Below are 22,200 nucleotides of genomic sequence, written 5' to 3'. Positions count from 1 at the left end.
TCCTTGGCTCAAGGGTTCAAAGGAAAAATTAAGACAGTTGCTCTATATAATTTACCATTTTAGGGCTTAATAATTCAAATTTTAAAGTCTCTGTTTGCAAAGAGTATTTGAAAATAGAGCAGGAACTATGAAGACATTTCTACTGGATTTCTTTATTTTTATTCATGTTTGCATTGTTTTTAGCTTAATTTAAATCTATGAAGACATTCATTTATTTTTGGCTTGCTGTATTTTCTCACTAATACAGCACAGAACACAAGTCTCAAATATTTTAGCAGGAAGATATCAGTAAATAGATTAAACTGTTTACTATGTTGCACTGTAAACATCATCTCACTTATCATCCTGGGTGTGATCTGGGGGCAAGGAGCAGTGAAGACCTTTCCCAAGGTCTTTGCTTAATGCTCTAATTTGTATTCCCCTCCAAAGAAGCCCTTAGAAAATTCTATCAAGGTTTATGGCTTCACTGACAACTTGGTTTGATAAACAACGAAATTATTTCTTGAAGCATGTATAAAAAAATCCATGGCAACAATAGTGGCTAAACTTCCATCTAAAAACATGACACATTCAAAATAAAAGGGAGTGAAGGCATCTTCCAGAACTTAATTGTTCTTGATTTTATGTTGCCAAACCCGGGTCCTATGGGTGCTAAGACCCAAGACAACGAGAGGACTCTTTGCAACCCTATGGACTGTAGCCCCCAGGATCCTCTGTCCATGGGGCAAGAATACTGGAGTGGGTTGCCATGCCCTCTTCCGGGGGATTGTGCCAATCCAGATACTGAGCTACATTATATCTCCTACATTGGCAGGTAGGTTCTTTACCACTAGCAGCACCTGGAAAGCCCAATGAGAGGACAGAGGTGACCAGTGTCAAATATTTTCCAAATACGGTGGCAAAGCCTGTTGCTTCATAAGCAAAGAGCACAACTACTATAGGAAACTCGTACTCCATCTCACAGAAACTGAGTTAACCAGAGAATACATGATTTCCTGTATCAGATTGCTAAATATGACTGAGAGCAATGTTTTCTTAAAATATAAAGTATGGAATTCATAAATGTAGGAGACTTTAATTTATAAAATGAATTGTGGTATCTCAAAAATCGCACACCTGATTTTCTTATGCCTCATTGTATTTATATTGCTTCCCCCAAAATGGAACTCTACTCCTGAATTCCCCCTGGCAGGAGGAGATATATCTATTTTAAGCCAATGCTATTCCTGTATGGACAGCTGGCAGATTCCACCTGTCCAGAGGAGGTGTTGTCAAAGTATCAGATGTCCCCAAGACCTCATGACAGTGTCACCTGCCTTTAAGGCTTCTAATGGTGGTCTTCCTGTAGTTTTACTTTCAGAAACTGGTCATGTAACTTGAAAATCTGTTTCCAAGTCAGCAGGCACTGTGTTCAGTCCTGAGAACACTGCAAATCCAGAGCTCAACCCATGTGTTCCTGTTCTCTGGGGCCGACACTCTAGCAGGACCTGCCTTGGTCCTTAAACTGCACATTTCACAGGGAGACCTCCTCCTTAGCAGGGCCCTACAGATGCTGAATGATGCTGAATTCCAAAGTCCGCGTGGGTGTAACTTACAAACTCCTCCCCTCCTCGGACTCTGGAAGTCAGTCACCACACATGGCACATGAAGCAGTCACATCAAATGCCAGGCAGATACACTTTTCCCTACTGAGAGGAGAATCCACCCTGGACACCAGAACTTCACATGTAGGAGCAAGTCAGGCTTCCGAAGGCTGGACCTAGGTCCCCTTTGTAGTCAGTCCATCATGACGCAAGTGACCGCTAACTAATGCCCTCTGTCTGTTGGTGGCCCGCAGAATCCGTGAACTTTGCCTCAGGCAAGATGTTCCTAAGTGGAGAGTTGACAGGTAGTGGAGCTCAGATTTTGTAAATACAGTCACATGCCTTAATAAATCTGACTCCATTCTTTGGCAAGAGGCTGGGGCTTAGATGTGCCATCCACAGATCCAACAGACTCCAGGGTATAATATCAGGAAAAGACATCTGCTCTCAACATGGAAGGTACAGTTCTTTCCTCCACAGCAGAATGTTTCCCAACTGTTGGCCACTGCCTTTTAGCGAGCCATGAAATCAGCTCAGTGGGTGGCAAACAGCATTAAAAGAAAAAGAATTAAATAGAAACACCAGACTTCTGAATGTAGTAAGGATAAATATCTTTTGTGAACCTTTTCTTAATTTTTAGATACATACACGGGGACTCGCTCACACTAGTGAGTGTTGTACTGGGATTAAATAAAACATATTTCTTACCAAAAAAGTGTGCAAAGTGCTCTTTCAAAGAGGAGGATAGCAGGAGGGGCTTTGGGGGGCAGTGCTTAAATATCTGTGTTTGGGATGCATAAACTGACACATGTATATAGTATAAACAGCTGCAACTGGAATGCATAAAGATAGTACGGATTTTCAGAAATTTATCAAAACAAATAAAACTTTATCAAAGATGGAGGCCCTGATATCTGGCTGTGATTCACCTCTTCGCCTCTGAAATCATTTTATTTTTATTTATCTTTGGCTGTGCTGGCTCTTCATTGCTGCACACGGGCTTTCTCTAGTTGCGGTGAGTCGGCCCTACTCTCTAGACGCCGCACTCGGGCTGAGTTGTTCTGCCACATGTGGAGTCTTCCCAGAACCATGATCAAACCCATGCCCCCTGCATTGGCAGGAGGACCACCAGGCAAGTCCCTGAAATGCTTTAGCGGTGATGGTTATTCCTCCTTGTGATGGACCCTAACCTCTAAAAGCCCCTTCACTCCTCTACCCCAGACTCAAGTGTCTACACAAAGTATAGCTCCGATTGGCTCGTGGCAGCGGTGGGCAAGATGAAGTCCACAGCACCGGACGTTACTGAGGCGCGTGTTAAAGGACCTGACTGACAGGACGAGCGGCTCATTCCACTGTCAACCTCCAACCTGTCTGATTTCATCGAAGAAAGTGAAAGTGTCTGTCACTCAGTTGTGGCAGACTCTTTGCGACTCCATGGACTACAGCCTGCCAGGCTCCTCTGTCCACACAATTCTCCATTTCCTTCTCCAGGGGATCTTCCGGACCCAGGGATTGAACCTGAGTTTCCCCTTATTGCAGGCAGATTCTTTACCATCTGAGCCTCCAAGGGAAGCTGTTGCATCTAGGGGACAGAGTCAATTTGAGCCTAAGTGTTTGCAACACCCTTTGGTAAAATAAATGTTATCTATGTTTACCATGCAGGATGTGATTATGTCCATCTTGTGTACTCAAGTGTCCACCCTGATGTATTTCCACAGCCTGAGCATATGAACTGACCATTATCCAGATGAAGACTAGCATGGGGCCAGCATCCCAGAATCTCCCCTGGGGCTGCCAGTCAGCATCCTCACTTCTAATCCCAAAGGATAATTTTGCTCTTAAAGAGAAAGCAAGACTCAGGATCTTAGGATCAGAGTATTCCCCAAGCAACAGCATTTGGATGAAACCAACTCTACACTTTTAATGTATTTATTTCTACTGTTACCTTTTATTTACAGCACAAAATGGCTTTCCACTTGTGCAATCATGACATAAAGTTTCCTTTTAAAAGAAATCTAGGTGAAACAAAAGCATGTTCCTTTAAGAAAAGTGTGAAGTATTGAACAAAACAGGTGGTTTAGAAACACAAAAACTGAGTGGGTGGTATGCAACTGACCTGAGTTTGAGAAACACTTGTTCTTGGCTTCTTCTTGTTCATGTTTGCTGATCAGCATGAAATGCTAAATTGGCTTAGCTGACTATTCCCAACCCTGATTTTGGCTTAGCTGACTATTCCCAACCCTGATTTTGGCTTAGCTGACTATTCCCAACCCTGATTTTGGCTTAGCTGACTATTCCCAACCCTGATTTTGGCTTAGCTGACTATTCCCAACCCTGATTTTGGCTTAGCTGACTATTCCCAACCCTGATTTTCCAAGGATGACCGTAGCTTCTCTCTTGTGCTCCGGGGTGTATCAGAGGACTAATTTCTCTCTCACATTGTCTTACAACAATTTAAGGTTGGTGCTCTCAGGAGATGATACGATGCTATTTTTCTAACCCTCTGGCTTGTACTTCTTATACACACCACGCTTAATTAAGGCTGGACTAAGTTGATTCTGAATAAAAAGAAATATATCGATCTTTCTCTTCTTAAATTTCTTCTATTTTAAGTTTTAAAAGGTCACTGAGAACTGGGATCAACTATAACAACCGGCCACAAACAGATCATACTGAATGCCTTTAGTGTTCTAATTATGGCAAAAAGCAACAAACCCTTCCATAGACTTAACTTTCAAACAAACTGAAGGAGAAAGGAAAACATCATTTCAATATATGTAACAACTTCCTTCCTTGTCCTCTTTCTGAATTAGTGTAACATCCTGTACATTCTATTAAACCTAGTAAATGTAGCAGAGGAGACTGTCTGCATTTCACTTTTAAGATGTACTAATCACATCAGGCAAATTAGCTTAATCTTACCTATGAACAGACTTCGAAGGCAATTAAACAACCCTGTCAAAACAAAGATTTCCCGGCCTGCACTTTACATGATACCACGTGTCCAAAGGATTCTTCTTTCATTTCTCTATATTAATTAAACAAGGACTATATTCAAAACAGCTTAAAACTTCATCCAATTTGTCCTGGGTCTACAATGACCAACTCATACAAAATAAAACCAAAATCTCTCAAGTAACTCACTTGAAGTCAATATATTCAGGCATAAACACTCACTCCCAGATTCATAAACATGTATAATTCCTACATGGAGTCATACATATACATGCAGCTTCTACAAGCTCTTTAAGCAATCTTTCAAAAAAAAAAAAAAACCTTATTTGTCAAAACACAGTTTATTAAAGGTTTATGACTAATTAAAGTTAAAATGTGGTTTAGAACTTGAAAATGCAGATACTGAGGTTGAAGTAATGCTTCTCTGAAAACGATGAATCTGAAAAAGATTCAGCCAAATGCAGCATTTAATGTCTTTCTTCTATCTGATGTTTCCCTCTGCCATTTCAAATACCAAATGCAATCAGTCCTTCAGATATACCCACATGCTGATCAGGGCAGCTGAACGGAGAAATTATAAACTTCTCCAATGGCTACTTACTACCTTTCATTCTCCAAAAGCAAAGCGGAAAGTTTTTTTCAGTTTTCAATTTTACCTTTTAGCCACCAAGGAAAATTAAGATGTTACTCTACTGATAGTATTAATGTTTTGAACTTTCAATAAAAATTAGATAAAATATTTTTTCTTGCTTGATTCCCCCTTTAAAATTCCTTTATCACCAGCAATTCTATTCCAAGCCCCCTACATATGTTAATATTCCCCTGTGGTCCCTATAAGCATAATGACTCAGATATTTCAGAGAATGATGTGAAGTATTTGAAATCCAGTAACATTACTATAAAAAAAAATACTTCATCCTATTTTACATGTGCTCTTACCAATTCATTTAAGCTAGACTTTAGAACAAGAAATGAAAATAATATGTGCTCCATATGCAATTTCCATGGCTCATTAGATTCTAATACATAGGCCATTAATACCCTGTGATTAAGCAAACTGATTAGGTTTTGTCAAGATAATGCTTACTACCAGGATTTCTTTTTTCATCTTAACTCTTTACCATATATATAAAATTTTCTACATGGGTGTACTACATTCATATCAATATACAAAAATGTTACCCTACAAAGAATGTGATGCAGCGTGCCATCTTAAGGGAAGATTTGGTTCAAAGAAATACAAACTCTATAATTTTAAGAAAATTTCAATACTCCTCATGAGTCAGGATAAAAATGTAAATTTTCATCTATTCAGGCACTTTAAAAATAGCTATTAAACACGCAATCGTTTTATTTTTAGAACACTGAAGTCACCACATATGCAATGAGTTACCAGCTTCACACTAAGATGTAAACTAAGAATTACTCCTGATTGATCAATTACTGAGATTTATATGGCCTTAGGAAGTGACAGCTCCTTCTCCACCCAGATTCAAAGGGCCACTAATTAAATAAAAGAAATCTAAAACAAATTAAAGTGATCTAGTCACAACTGTAATTTTGGGTTTATGAAACCGTGCCACAGAACCGTCATCAAAGCGCTGGCTTGTTGCAAGGTCCTCTGGTCCAGCCTCTCCAGAACGACAGTAAACCCAGCAAAGCTAACCACCTGCGGAGTGTTTATTCTGGAGCCAAATTTACAGTTTTCAGACACATGTATTATATTCTTTATTGCAGCAACCCCGTGATATATGTACAGGCAGACCTTGTTTTATCGTGCTTTGTCTTTATAGAGCTTTGAAGATTACTGGGTTTCTTACAAATGGAAGGTCTGTGGCAAAGCTGAGTCAGGCAATTCTATTGACATCATTTTCAACAGCGTTTCCATGTCTCTGTCACATTTTGATAGTTCTCACACTATTTCAAATGTTTTCACAACTATTATACTTGCTATGGTGAACTGTGATCAGTGATGCTAGGCATTTTTTTAGCAATAAAGTATTTTGAAAATAAGGTCTGTACATTTTTTAAGATAGAATGCTATTGCCACTTATCAGTATAGCATGAACATCACTTTTAAATGCTCTGGCAAATCAAAAAATTTTGTGTGGCTTGCTTTATTGTGATATTTGCTTTGTTGCAGTCGTCTGAAACTGGACCTGCAGCATCCCCACGGTATGTCTAAATGGTTTTCATATTTTACAGAAGAAAGCACTGCTGAGAGAGGAGAAGAAACCTGTCCAAGTTTGCAAGGTTGGCAATAGGAGAACTAGAATTAAAAACTTGATCTGAGTCCACTGAATCCTAACTACTCTATATGCTGACTGCCTTTCTTGTGACCCTAGTGTCAGCTACCTTCTTCTGTCCACTGGTCTGACACGGAAACTTCCCAGAACCAGGGACCACATATGAGCTCACCATCCATTCTGGCCTATCTCAGTATCAGGGAGAACACAGCTTACCTCCAACAGGTGAACGCATGCCTGCTGATGGTTCTTCTTCCACTGGGGGCCTAAGAACTCACACAACATGAAGATTTTCAATAAGCCCACGCCCAGAGATCACTCTATATAGTCCATTCCCTCTTCAACTCTTTCAACAAACACCTAATATGAGTTGCATGTCTTTGGTTAATGAATTCTCAAATCAGCATGTGTAGAAACACTAATGTCCCAGCAACAGTCACTCTAGGAAATGAACAAAAACTGCCTCCTTTGATTACAGACAGTCAGCATCTTCTAATCTGCCCCAAAGTTTCTCCAGATATTAAAAAATAAAACCTAACTATATTTAGCTTATTTTAAAAAGCAGACCGACATGTTTCTTTGGGGAGTGGCAAAGAAACCACGCACTCTTAGGCTTCCAGTTCTCTTGGTCCCCAGAGCTGTCAACTGCCTCACTAGTAATAGCAGGAAAAGAGGAAGTGAGAGAAGATGGAAATTAAGAGAATCAAACAAGCCAAAGGGAAGCAGGGAGTGCCACCCTCAGGAGAAGAGGGGTGGGACCCAGGCGCTCTGCACTTCGAATGACAGTCAAAACAGACACAGACAAGAGAACGGCATCCCAGCTGCCCTCCCCTGGAGGCTCATGGGAACCACTCACCATCATCAGACAAAACCACGCTGCTGCAGCTGCCCACCCTGGGCTATAGGGGGCTTTCAGTGACAGGGGCATACCCGCAAATCGGCACTTGTAGCTGCCAGTCTGACCGAGCCTTCCACGTGTAATCCCACGGACGGTTCATAACCCAACACTCCCTCCTCCTGCCCCGTCCCCTCATCCGTAGGCCCTCTGCTCCGATTTTGTTTCCAAGTGATGTGGACCCACTGCTTTGAAAGGTTCCCCCAGGGCTTCTCCCACAAAGCTTATTTTACATACAGTTCATAGCTGTCAGATCATCCCAAACATCCTGGAGTAGGAAATGGCAACCCACTCCAGTATTCTTGCCTGGAAAATTCCATGGACAGAGGAGCCTGGCAGGCTACAGTCTGTAGGGTCGCGAAGAGTCAGACACGCATACACGCAGCCCAAACATTCCTTCCAAATTTGATAAAAGTGCATCCAGTTCTTTGTGTCTTATACCAACAGACTGAAAGACAAAAGCTTACTTAAAAAACAAAACAAAACTGACATGGGTTCTTGTTCTCAAAACCCCCACACTTAAGAGTCTAGAAGACAACGGAACAGAAACTGTATCTTATCTCTTCTGCTGTCAAGGATTTGCTGTTTTGCTGTTGTTGGGAAATTACCAAAGACTTAATTTTTGGACCTAATCTTCATCAGAAAAATTTAATGGGGATGCCAGTCACTTCTGATTTAACCTTGATTTTAAAGCACTTTATGGAAGAGCTAATTAACTCTTCTTACTAAGGGTCGACCCAGAGGGATAGATTTAAAATTTCTGTGGAGTCACAACTCCCACACAATACAGTATCAAGAGACAGTGAACTCGGATCATCTGGGCAGAGGATGGGAGGGAAGAGCTTCCAGAGGCTGCCCACACAGTCTGTACCCAGGGCCATGTGCTAGGAGCTGGTGGAAAAGAGAATGGCAAGTAACTTTTAAAGGAAACATACAAGCAGGAGTCAACACTGTTATACTTGGAATTCAAAAGAAACTTCTAGCTCACCACATTTTACACTGCTTTTGTGGATTACAAAAATGAACACTCACTTCTTGGCAGAAGATTTCCAACATTTTAAAAATGTGACTTTAAAAACTTCAAAGTTTCCCCATAATCCCACGCTACAACTTTATTTAAAACCTTAAAATGTTTTATTAATGCTGAGCATTTTTTTCCTATGGAAAGACTAATATGCATACAAATGCCTTTAAAACAAACTGCATCATGGCACATGTTCCAGTTTTCACCTAGAGTATCCGGCTGGTGTGCAGTGATGTCTGTTACAAAGATGTTCACTGAAAACCCTAGTCTGCTTTTTCTATTCTTTTTGAAAAACTGGTTTTAATGGCAAAACTGTAATAAGAAAATAACAACAGCAATAAAACCAAGTCACTACAGTCATTAGAAAAAAATTAATACATCATATTATTTTTTAAAAGGCAACTGGGAGTCAAGAGGAAATACTTGTGTTAATTGGTTACACGGTTAATTCTGGAAAGTATATCTTCCTGAAACACATAAAGGTTTTCACAAAGGTCCTACAGCAACACTACATTCTGGCTAAAACATGCAAGGGGAAAACAAATCTCAGAAGTATTATTGCTGACTTATATACTCAGCTTTGGTATTGAGTTCTTGTATAAGATACTAAAATTTTAACTAAAAAAAAAAAATACTTGCACTTAACAGCAAAATTCCTTTGACTTACATTATCTCCAAGCTCTACCCAAACAACATGACAGGCATGGGAGACAGAGTGTAATTCTCTTCTCATTGTAGAGATGAAGAGATTGAGGCTCAGCATTTAGGACACTAAAACCACAGAGTGAATAACTGAGTAGAAACCTAAACCTGGGTTTTAGGTTTAATTTTTATTGAAATCTCAGGGCTCTTTCCACCTCAGTATGTGCCTTCTAATAGGAAGGAAAGGAGTTGCCTTAATTTTGCCAGAACTTCTATTGCTGTAGGACAGGTTATAAGAATAGATGAAAGTGAAGAGAGTCCTTAAACAGGGGGGGAATAAAAGACAAGATGCAACAAAGGTATTGTTTTATTATTTTACATCCGAAGACTGAGAAGAACGGCTGATACATTATTATTAAATATGCACTATGCCAACGAAAGCTGATACATTATTATTAAATACGCACTTTGCCAATGAAAGGAGACATTACTTCCAAATGACAAAGTTGTCATTCCAAAAACATCTGAGTCCATCCAGAGATAACAAATCCAGAGTCAAGCTGGCACCCCGCCTCTCTTGTGTCCAAGGCAAACATCTCTAAACGGTCACTACATTCATCCCTCTCCATCTAGACACGGTCTCAGAATCCTTCCACAACGCAATCCAGGGTTCAACACTGGCAACCAACTGCAGTTAGTATCTAAGGTGAAACTCTAGTCTCTGCCTCTGGAAACAGAGTTGGAATCCATCACTCATAAGGGGTCTCTAAAACCTGTTTATTTTTGCAGCTAAAAAAGAACTTCTCAACAATTCTCAACATAGCTTGAATTATACCATATCTCTTTCATCAAAACAGAGTATTTGTGTAACTGAGGCCAAGTTAGAGATCTCAAATTGACAAGAATGGGTCGTACCTCTTAAGAGAGTAACTGCTATAGAATTCTTTCCTCTCTGCTGAGTGTGGCGAACAGCACTGCAGAGGACAAGGGCAGAGACCCACATGTCTATTTTGAATATTAACCCAAATGGCTTGTGCATCTCTCTGCCTGTTTAGCAACAGTATGCAGTTACATAAGAAATACTGAGCTTTCTTTCCCCATCATGAAAGAAGAGTATAACAGTAAAATCATATACTTTATAGGATATTTTTCCTGAAAAAATGGAACTAGTGTGGAGATATTTTAAATAATTGCCATCAACAATTTTTAGTTCACTGATAACATCTAAGCAAATATCAGTGAGCTGATTCAAAAGAAGAGAGTATATTCATTACTATTTCAAAAGGGATCCCTCTAGGAGTTACCAATCCTCAGAGAAGGAAAAAATTAACCACACAGATTTGGATTGGAATTGGAGGTAATGATGCAGACATAGTTTTCAAAATATTAATATAGAAAAGGATGCATGAAGAAATACATGGAGAGATGCGTGCTGTTGTTGATGATGATAATGTGTGTGTGCGTAGATATTTATATTTTCTAACTCTGTCTGCTGAGGGTGCCTAGGAACAATGAAACCTCAAGTGTAACGATCATGCAAGCAGCTGAATTTGATTTCTAAATGCCACTCACACTCCACTCAATGGAGTCAGAGCTACTTGGAAAAAAAGTGGACTCTAGAGCTGGGGCCAGCAAAGTACAAGATGAGCCTGGGACACCTTGCGGTTCCAGAAAGTAACAAGTGCTCAAAAAGTGATGGGAACACACCAAAGGATAGAGGAACTAGTTAGAAGGAGGTCCTTCTGGCCCAAACTGGCCAATGTGAACACAAATTATAAGACTCCATGAGTCCATACTGAAACAGGCAAAGAGATGGAGATAGACAGGTAGAAAAAATAGCGAGGAAAAAACTCTTTTTCTTACAACTAATAAACACAGAAGGAATGTAGTCAGTAAATCACCACTTGTCAACCATGGTAATAATAAATTCAAGGAAAACCTGTAAGTGGATGTGAAAATCAGCGTATGCGAGTCTCAACAGGATATTAACACAACCTCAACATAGCCCCTCTACCCCGACAAGATACCAGAAAAAAGGAGAAAACAGCACCTGCACAGCAGGGAAATCTGGCAGACAGGCCTTCAACCAAGCAGTCCAAGCTAACATCACCAAAAAAGGACAAAGTGATATCACGTTCAACCAAGCAGTCCAAGCTAACATCACCACAAAAAGGACAAAGTGACATCACGTGACTCTTGACAGGATGCACGGAAAAGTACACACCATCTCTTCTCCTACCCAAAATGTATGACCTGAATCCATACCAAATTGAGAGAGTTTATACAAAAGACCTAGTTTGCATTCTGCAAAAATATCAGTAGCACGGGAGACAAAACTGAGGCACTGCTCTAAAGGAAAGAAAACTAAAGATATAGGACAACCAAATAAAACCTATGATCTGGGATTTGCTCTTGCTATCGCAGACACTGTAAGATCAAAAATCAGACTAAATGCTGTAGACGAGACAACAGTACCCTACCAATGTGTATTTCGTGATTTAGATAACTGGACTGCAGTTACATAACAGAAGGTCTTATTCCTAAGAAACACACACTGATGTATTTAGGAACAGGAGTAGAGACAGAAAAGGATAAAGTAAATGTAGTAGATGTTAATATTGAGGGAATCTGGGTAGAGATTGTAGAGGAATTCATTGATGTAAGTCTGAAATTATGTCAAAATAAAAAATAAATGGAAAAAAAAAAGAGCATCTTCTACTGCTTTTCCTAAAACTAAACACCTTTCCAGGTGAATCCACGTGCCATTCTGCAATTTTAGTTGGTGGGAGAATACTATCTTCACTAAGTAAAATCTCACTTTACCACGTGGCCCACTTTGGGAATGGAAGACAGTGCTCATCCATTCTAGTCAACTCTGTGACTCAGACTTTTCAGCAATGACACATTAACTAAAGCTAGAGCAAACGGAGAATGACTGATTTACACAAAAGCCGCTGAGGATACACGACTTCTGTGACTACATGCCTCAGTCTCCGAATCGTAACACTCCCGAGATGAACAGAGATTTACAGAGGACTGTACAAAATAAAGGTTTCTGGCAACAGAGGGCTTAACTGTCCCGCCTTCACTGCATTTGGAGAATTGCATTTATTATCTCAAAGCAGAAACAGGACCTTGCATTTAACCCAGACAACGGTTAGAGAAATTCACTTACCACCAAGTGGGGAGTGAGCACAATACAAGAACAAGCTTCCACACGAGGTGCCTGGCAACATAAGCTTTGGGAACAGGACAAATCTCTACCCCAGTCATCCTCTTTGGGGTCCCTATCATAGCCAGAGGTACTGGTGGAAATCTATGGAAGTGATTTTCACTGTCGCAAAGACAGAGGTGGGGACCAGGGATGCTAGAAGCCCTACAATGCACAGAGTCTTGGACAGTGAAGAATTATTCGACTTTCAGGATAACTTCCCCATATCATTCCAGACATTAGTAAAGATAAAATAGCACACTTTTAATAAGTACCCGAGTGCAGATTCTAACTCTGTTTTACATACAAACACTAAGGGGGTTTTAGGGGTTGCAGTTTAAATACACACAGATTACACACCCATGTCTCAGCAGTATTACTCACCACAGCATAAAGGGGAAAGCAAGCCAAACGTTCATTAATGGAGAAATGGGTAAACAAAATATGGTATATACTTCTACACATACAGTAGAATAGCATTCAGCTTTAAAAAGAAAGGAATCCTGACACAAGCTACAAGTACACAGACAATCCTGAAGGACACAGTGTAAGCACACGGTGTGTACTCACTCACTTACACAGAAAGATAAATGCTGGGTGATTCCACTTACACGGGGCACAAACAGTTGTCAAATGCATAGAAACAGAAAGTAGAAGGAGGCAACCAGGAACTGGGTGAGGGGAAGAGGGGTGGTTTAGTGGCTACAGTTCTAGTTTGGGAAGAGAAAAAAGTTCTGGAGATGGACGGTGGTGATGGGTGCACGACGGCATGCACGTACTTAACGCCACAGGAAAGTACACTTCAAAATGGTGACAACGGTAAATTGCATGTTATGTAGATCTGACCACAATAAAAAAAATATATACACACAGATGTGTGTAGATCAAAGGAAGACTGCAGGTTTTTTTGTGCCATATCATAACCACAATCTGTTCACCACCCTGGAAAATGCAACTGTGGAGAGCAATTCCTGAATCCACAGCACCGCCCACCTGGACCCAGCAGACAAGTAGCTGGTGTAACCACGATGAGTCCACACGGAGGTACCAGAACCTGGCAGTAAACATCACAGTGTCTTCTAATGTTGTCGGGCCTGAGCATTTACACACTGATCCATACAGTTTTTTATAAATGATCTCCCTTTTATTCTTCTATTCCAAGTCAGTACAAAATCCACCCCTAGATGCGTATATCAAGTTGATCAGAAAGCCGGTTCTGGTTCTTCCATAAACCAGCTTACAGAAAAACCCAAAGGAACTCTCTGGCCAAGCCAATATATAAAAGTTAGTTGTGAATTTTGTTTCATGATAGTATTGATGGCATTTCACAATAATTCTTATAAAAATCAAGGTGAGTGTGCGTGACTCTGATGTGGGCACGATCTACTGTTCTGTTCTCAGGGAACAAAGAGCAGTAGGAACAGGGTAACTGCTGACAACTCTGCTGAGGACAAGACTCACTCGGTCCCTATGGATTTAATATAAGAATCCTTTCACCGGAATGAAAGTTCTTATGGTCAAAGTCTCGCGGGAGTTTGCCCACTCCTCTGAAAAGGAAGCAATCTGACGGAAAACTAGAAAACCCCTGACTCTTCTTAGTGATAAAACCCACATGCACACTTAAAATAATCAAATTCATGCCTGGTAATAAACTCAGACAGAGATGAGGTGAACCAGGGAACATCATTTTCAGGCACAGAGATCACTGCATCATGTCAAAAGAGATTAGAATCTGACTGAGAAGGGCATGGGGTGTCAACTGCAATTACACATCTACTGTTTCTCTATTGGGATCATTCCTCTTTGCATCTCAACACTGGGACATGATTAATATTTTACATACTGTCCAAAAGCAGAATGTGACTTACCAGAAACCGTACTGAACGCTTCAAATACAGATCCCCGCTTTGCCAAGAGAAAATCCTGCCCAGCTGTACATTGCTCATTTGCAAAACATAAGAGCAATGAAATTCCATTACTTAGAGAAACTGGCTGTTCCACCAAACCCTTGGCAACAGAAGCTGTACTTATCTTTTGGAACAATAGTCTCAGAAAATGTATTCTCTCTCTCTCTTCACAGAAGACAGTAAAGGATGCATTGGAGCTCTTGAAAGAGCGTCTTGCCCAAGCAAATTCCTGGAAGGGAAAATCCACTCCGCTGACCTGGGAAGTAGGAAGATTGACCCTAAAACATGCAGCAGAAAGAGTTCCAAGTTTAAGAACTCTTCAAAAAGTCAAGGAGGATGTAGCATGGTTAATAATGTCCTTAAAACAAGATCAAGTATCCTTTTAGTAAGTAAGTTGTCACACTGCATCCCCTAATTCTCAAAAGTAACTCTTACACCATAACTTTTTTAGTTTGTTTTCTTAGAGAGATAAAACCATCTATTTTCCTGAAGATATAAACTGCCCTGAATTGTACTGCTTTGAACATTGCAGAAATCACCCAAATGAGACCAGAAAAGCGAGACTCTGTCTTTCTCTTCCCAAGGTTCCCTTCCCAGAAGCATGTGGCCACTTTTCTGTTGGTTATGTGAGACTCCCTTGTGGCTTATCCCATGGCCAGGGCTTCCAGTCAGTCCAAGGTTTGAAACAGGCCAGAAATACACTCAAGAAGTATAGATACCCTACGCAAATGTGTTTGGAACATAGAACATCCAGTGGTCACAAGGCCATTTTTCCAGTTTCCTACTTAACGTGCTATATTATGGTGACTGCACATGGGCGAGCTTTTTATGGGCTTTAACGTCTCATCCTGGATTCTCATATTTAATTTTTTCCCCTCACAGAAAATCCAGCAAATTGAGCCCACGTATTCACCCATTAAAAGAACAATCAAAATGGTCAAAATCACAAACGAAAAATAGTCACTTATATCAGACTTTGCAACGAGAGCCCACACAAGCAGGCCACACAAACAGCTTTCGGCAGCTCGGGGCAGGCTAGGACAACACTGACCCTGTTCCCAAGGGTGCTATGACTGGGCGGAAATAGCTACCTCCCCCAGCATAAAACTAGAAACCTCCTACACAGAAGTTTAAAATGATGAGTGAAGAACTGAAAATGAGAACAGTGGTGATAAGTGGTCCTCCTGAATATCAATCTTTGTCTGCAAACCCTTAAGTCAAGCAACTGGTACAACTGACAACAGGCAAGACACAGAAAAGGGGGAATGACATATATGCAGAAATAATCGTGTGCTGCGAGCTCTGAGGACGTGAGAGTGATCCCAAAGCTGAACAGAGTCACCGTTTGCCCAACAGGGACTGCTCATCTGGTTCTAACTAACACACAACTCCCCAGTGGTTTTCACACGAAGCTCCAACTGAAGCACATAGAACAGATGCATAGCCGCATGAAAAGAGCCAAATCGTGAACAAGCCACTCATGCTTTGGCTTCTCTATACTGAATATAAACAAAAACTTAACACCAAGGCAATCAACACCCAATGGGGTCTCACAGAATCGGAGAAATCTGTCTCCCGCCCAAAGAGCCACCAGTTGAGGCCTCCCTCTTCTACCAAACATCTAGCCTTGAGCCGAATGAAGACTGCATGGCATTCAGACTATAAAAGACCCTGGCAGTGTTCACATACCTCAATAATCCTGTCGTGAATTTGCAGGCCTCCGTCCTTGGCTGCGGGCCCACTGTCAACTATTTTGGATACAAAGATTCCTTCACTGGACGATCCATCTTGGTTGTCCTTTGGGTTAAAAACACAAAGGCATGAATGCTAGGCATTAAGTTGATCATGAAAATCAAGTCAACACTCTTAAAACAGTAATGGACTCTTGCTGGTGTCACTAGAGGCAAAGGGATAGAAGTCAGCTGTTTCCCCTCATATCTGTTTTAAACTAAAATTAACACATGGTAAAATAATTCGAGTCCGACCAAAAGGTATAAAATGGTAAGTCCCTCCCACCTCCAACCCACAATCCTTCTATCCCTTTGTAGCATCGATTGGCAGTTAATCCATCCTTTCTAAAACATTTCTTCTTTGGCCAGGCCGCACAGCATATGGGATCTCAGTTCTCTGACCAGGGATGGAACCTCTGCCCTCTGCAGTGGAAACTCAAGAATCTTAACCACTGGACCGCCAGGAAGTCCCTTTCCAAAACATTTTAATGTGTCACCTTCCTAAGTGAAAGTCTGGTCTTTCAGTCATGTCCAACTCTTTGCGACCCCATGGACTGTAGCCCGCCAGGCTCCTCTGTGCATGGGATTTCCCAGGAAAGAATACTGGAGTGGGCTGTAATGTCCTTCTCCAAGGGATCTACCTGACCCAGGGATTGAGCCCGCATCTCCTGCATTGCAGGCAGATTCCTCACCACTTCAGCCACCAGGGAAGCCCGTCACCTTCTTAAACATATATCTATTCCTTTCTTATACACATAAATGGGATTATGCTCCACTCAACCTCTTTCACTTAATTTTAAAAATGTTAGAAATTTTTCACCATCTGACCCACTATCACCCTCATTTCCTTAAGTGACTAGACAATCCTCACACAGGAATAATTAGTACTGTTTCCTGTTGTTGCTTCCCTGCTGGCTGAGATGGTAAAGAATGCATGCAATGCAGGAGACCTGGGTTCACGGACAGAAGAGTCTGGCGGGCTACAGTCCATGGGGTTGGAGAGTCAGACACAACTGAGATACTAACACTAGTTAGTTGCTGTTAGAGACAGTATCACCTCCAATACCTTTCTACCTGTATTTTTAAATAAATACCTTCGCTAGTATATACTGCTGCAAATCCCTAGCAATGGAACTGCTGGGTTGAGGGTATGCGTGTTTGATTGATGTTGCCAAATTACCCTTCAGAGAGCCTGTGCTGAAAGCTCATTCAACAGAGTATATTCTCACATCCTTACAAGCACAAATGTAATATTAAAATTTTAAATTCAATAATCTGATGGTGAAAATAGGCTTTTTATTTTTGCCGCGATTTGCATCAGAAAACCCCACCATGCACCAGCCCCCACCTCTTCAATCCTAATGAATTCTGATCTCCAATCTCTTTGAACCCCTTTAGATCTTTCAAACTCCAGTCTGAAAGTCTCTGGGAAAGAAGACAGTTCACTGCTCAAAGTCTCTCCTTTATTTAAAAGCAAAAAGCTTCAACAAACTCATTAAAAAAACAAAACAAAAAAACCCCCTCACAGCTTGTTCATGAACTTCTTTCCAAACAGCATTGGGATGAATACTCTCCAAGAGCGTGGATTAAATTTCTCATGATTAACAGATGGATTTAGAAATGAAACGGCAAAAGCGCGTGTTGTTTCCAAACAAAAAGATTTGGGAAGTTAAGTTCAGGATGTTCCACAAAAAACTCCCAAATCCACCATCCTGGTGATTTCCCTGCCACAATGCCATAAGAACATCTACTTCAGTAATCATTTCTCTATACAAATACATCAAATTTATAAAATACAAATACATCAAAATTCCATTTGCTAAAAAATTAAACAAACCCCAAACCCTATATCCTACAGACGGAGAGAGATGACTTTGAAGAGGTTCAGTCTACCCCCTGAAGTCTGACAGCAGGAACCCACGGTGGGAAAACACACACTCCCCAACTCTGCTCTCCCCTCCCTGCCCCGCTGCTCACAAAGACACACACACAACACTATACAATGTAACAACAGGATTCAAAAGAAACTACAATCACAATGTAAAATGAGCAGTAAGTGTTTTTCCCAACATCCCTCCCCACAAGACAAAGGTAAGTCTCCCACTGCCATCTGGGTTCCCCCAACACTCTTCCAGGGGGGAGGATCAGTAAGACTGCGGGCGAGGAGCTGGATCAGCCAGCCCCCAAAGACACCACTGCCCAGCATCGCAGACCTCCCCTCAGGCCTACTGCACACTAACCCTTCCCGTCTGAATGTCTTGGAGATCTCTCTCTCTACTACTACTACTGATGAGCCGCAAGCACATCTCAGATACAAGCACTCGGAGGTGCGACAGCTTCTATTTGCTGAGTGCACAGCAGGTGCCAGGGACACGGGCCTTCCCTGCTGGCTCGGAGGCAAAGAATCCGGCTGCTAAAGCAGGAGACATGGGTTTGATCCCTGGGCTGGGAGAACGAAATGGCAACTCACTCCAGTATTCTTGCCTGGGAAATCCTATGGACAGAGGAACCTGGTGGGCTACAATCCAGGGGGTTGCAAAAAGTCGGCTAAACAACCACCAACAGGTATGTAATGAGTGCTCTCTGCCCATCATTTAATCCTCATAAGAGCCACAAGTGGTAAGGAGTATAATTACCCATTTCATAGATGAAAGAAATCCGAGACAGAGAGGTTAAGTAACCTACTCAAGGCCATACAGCTAAAAAGTGACAAAGGTCTGTTTCCAACTAAGGATAGGCTGATTCTCTTACACAAACTCTAAGTGGAACAGTGTCTCCCACTGAGAAAAATTTCAAAAATACACGTGAATTCAGAAAAAAAGCATTCCAGGCTATGGAATATTCCACTAGGGGACCCTGAAGAGTCTCAATGGACCACAAAGGATTTATGGACAAGCTTAAGTTCCTTAAGAGGTGACGTCAATATATCAAATGAAAAGAGATCGGTGTTTACTCTGATTGAACCGCTTTGTGTTTCTCGGCTGGGGAGAAAGGAGGAGATAGGGGCTGAGAGTTCGGTTTTGGCTCATTTTGCAGAATAATACATTTGAGCAGAAGTAATTTATCTTGAGGAGCATCAGAAAGTCCCAGCAAAAATCAGAGAGGGACGGGCAAGAGCAAACACCAAACTGAGGTCATATGAAGACTGTGATAAGGGATGGGAACAGAATGTAAAAAACATAGCACAGAAGCAGAGAAAACCAAATCCAGAACATTCCTGATCCTCTCAGAACACATGTCTCTATTCTTTGTTTGGTAGCTCCTCTCCTAACACATTTTAAGGGAGAGCTATGCATCAAAGTGAACCAATATGACTTAGGATTTGTTTGGGTTTACTGGCCTGAGAAACAGAAAAATGAAAGGGCTTGTTTCCATCCCAGGGGTGCCAGACAATGAAGTAAACTTGCCAAAGGCTGAAGGAATAGGTCTGATACTCCAGACTGGCTGCTGTTTCTTTAGGGACCGGAGCACTGGTGAATGGGTGATGTGATTCTGCTAAGAGCATTATGTACTGCATGGTGCAATGAAAAGCCTTATGTCAGAGCCCCCCCGCTGGGCTTATGTCACAACTCAACCAAGCATCCAACACAGGAATTCCTTGGGAAACACACACGTCATTCGCCCTGCCTTCTACTTCCAGTAACTTACAATGAGTATACATTGTTGCTCATCCTGGCTTTTTAGCATGTTCTCAATGACCTGCCAGATTTCCAGGCAACAGGGCAGAATCCATTTAGGTTTCATTATGCTGCTTCTGCTAATCAGGACACGTTTTTAAAAACACGATGGCAAACACATGCATGTGGAATTCAATTTCCCTCCCCAGGGCTATGCATGGAGTTCTTGCAAAAAGACCACATAAACTGAGAGCCCTTTAAAGCTACAAAAATCAGGCTAGTTTGTGCTTATACCACTTTTTTAAAGGAAAAAGAAAATGACCTAAAACATATTTTTTGGTAAGTCTGAGAAAAACAAAACAAAACTGCATTCTAGTGAGCGTGGAAGCATCCTTTCATCCCGGAGGAGATGCAGAAATGAAATACCATCTTTGTGGGCTTTCCCATTGTTGGCAGACAACAATTGCCAAGCCATGAGTTTGCCTCTCCATTTCAGGCATTTTGCAAAATTTAGGCTCCCCTTTCCTATATATATGCTTTGGTGTGCAGAGAAGAGAGCTTCCTGGTTCAGACTCTTTGGGCTACAGAAGCTTTCAAAATGTCTGAAAATGAAAAGCATCTTTGTTTACTGTACTTGTTTCTTAAAATGGTAATGGTAATGATGGATAGGGAGAAAATGAGTAATGATGAATAAAAACCAACTGCAGCCAACTGTCTTGTTACATGTGCCACGTGGCAAAACACGTTCTCCTGATGATAAGGTGGACTAAGTTCCTGTGGTCCTGGGACCATGACTGAGCAGGTCAAACCCCACTTGGCTCCCTCGGCCTGTCTCACAGCTGGAAAGCCCGACCCTCGGCAGCATGGTGCTGAATCAGAGCAGCACCATGACATGCTGCCTGGGATGGCAGCCGACCAGAAAAAGGGAAAAGCAAAAAAGTCCCAATCTGACATCATTTTGGGCGTCTCAAATGGTCCGAGTGGTGGAGGATCTGCCTGCCAATGCAGGAGACACAAGAGATCTGGTTTCAATCCCTGGGTTGGGAAGATCCCCTGGCGAAGGCAATGGCAACCCACTCCAGTATTCTTGCCTGGGAAATTCCATGGACAGAGGAGCCTGGTAGGCTATCGTCTATGGGGTCGAGAAGAGTAGGAAATGTCTGAGTGATTGAGCACAGAGATAATTTTAGTTTAAGAATTCCCCTAAGATGATGGGAAGAACAAGGGTATGCCCATACCCCTGGGGCTCAGCCCAGGGGGACTGCTGCCTGCCCCGACCAACCTTCATTCTATTTTAACCTCATCATCTAGAAGTGTTCTTTTTAAAATATATTTTACAAGGCAAATCATGTATCGGTTCATCATTTTAATGACTACGTATCACCTACTACTAAGCTGTCATTTTCTTGCAATAAACCACGCTCGTTTGTTGTTGAAACTGTGGCTTTGGCCAAAAGCAAAGGGAATTTAATCACAACCCGCCTCTTCTTCTCTGGCCTCTTTCTGACCACGTCCTGCCACTCCTCAACTCTGTCTTTGTCCTTGTCCAGGTTCCCCTGGGTCTGTCCACTTTCTTTTATCTCAGTGGCCTTCAAAGATGGGTACTTGCAATGAAACACAGTGGAATGATGAAACAGTATATTAAAAATCATATTTTAATTTCATCATTTAAAATGATTATTCAGCATTTAACTTTTATAAGACAGGTAATATTAGTTCAGTAGTAAATATATGTATAGTTTATAACCAACTATGTCCCATTTTTTTTTCTACAGTTAAGACTGTTCAACTAAATATATTATAAATGAACCTCTGATCTAGCAAAGTCCTACTCATCCTTCAGGAGCCAGCTTCAACGGCCTGCCCCATGATGCCTTCTTCCCTAGGGTTAACTGCCTCCCAAAGCATCTTTAGCTGAACTCAGGCACAGAGTTTTATCAGTGAGAACAGCACTTTCCTCTCTAATTTATCAGTTTCTCCACCTGGACATGAGCTCCATGAAGATGGGGCAAACATCAGTTATATCCAGATGGCTGGCATCTTCTTATCCTTTAGGATTTGGCTTTATATCCCTTCCCCTCTCTCCTGATCACTCTGGGCAATGATGCCCCTTGCTCCTTGGAATGTAGCATAGCCATCCTCCCATTTTTTCCCCCTTCATTGTACTTCTCCCAATCTGTAATTACTCTTTATACTTGTTTCTTGCCTTATATCACCCAGGACATAAACTCAATGACCAGAGGGATCCAGTCTCCCTGGCCAGTATCTCTAAGTCCATAGCAAATAGCCCATGTATAATACTTAATTGTTGAATGAGTGAATCTGATTTTTCTTTCCCTTTTCCTTGACTATTTTCCTCTTAAGCTGACTAACCAGGAAGATGTTGATTT

General features: G+C 41.5%; 1 protein-coding gene across 1 annotated transcript in view; it reads right to left on the bottom strand.

Annotated features, from left to right (window-relative positions):
- The window catches only part of PDZRN3 (PDZ domain containing ring finger 3), a 249,820-nt gene that overhangs the window by 210,108 nt on the left and 17,512 nt on the right, over positions 1 to 22,200 (bottom strand). Inside the window, exon 3 of the mRNA XM_043886647.1 lies at positions 16,153 to 16,260. Within this exon, the coding sequence (XP_043742582.1) occupies positions 16,153 to 16,260 (108 nt within the window). The remainder of the gene's footprint in view (positions 1 to 16,152; positions 16,261 to 22,200) is intronic.

This window comes from Cervus elaphus, chromosome 24, assembly GCF_910594005.1.
Source record: "Cervus elaphus chromosome 24, mCerEla1.1, whole genome shotgun sequence".
NCBI lineage: Eukaryota > Metazoa > Chordata > Mammalia > Artiodactyla > Cervidae > Cervus > Cervus elaphus.
The sequence above is the reverse complement of the archived record's forward strand: the minus strand, read 5'-3'. Positions and strand labels throughout refer to the sequence as shown.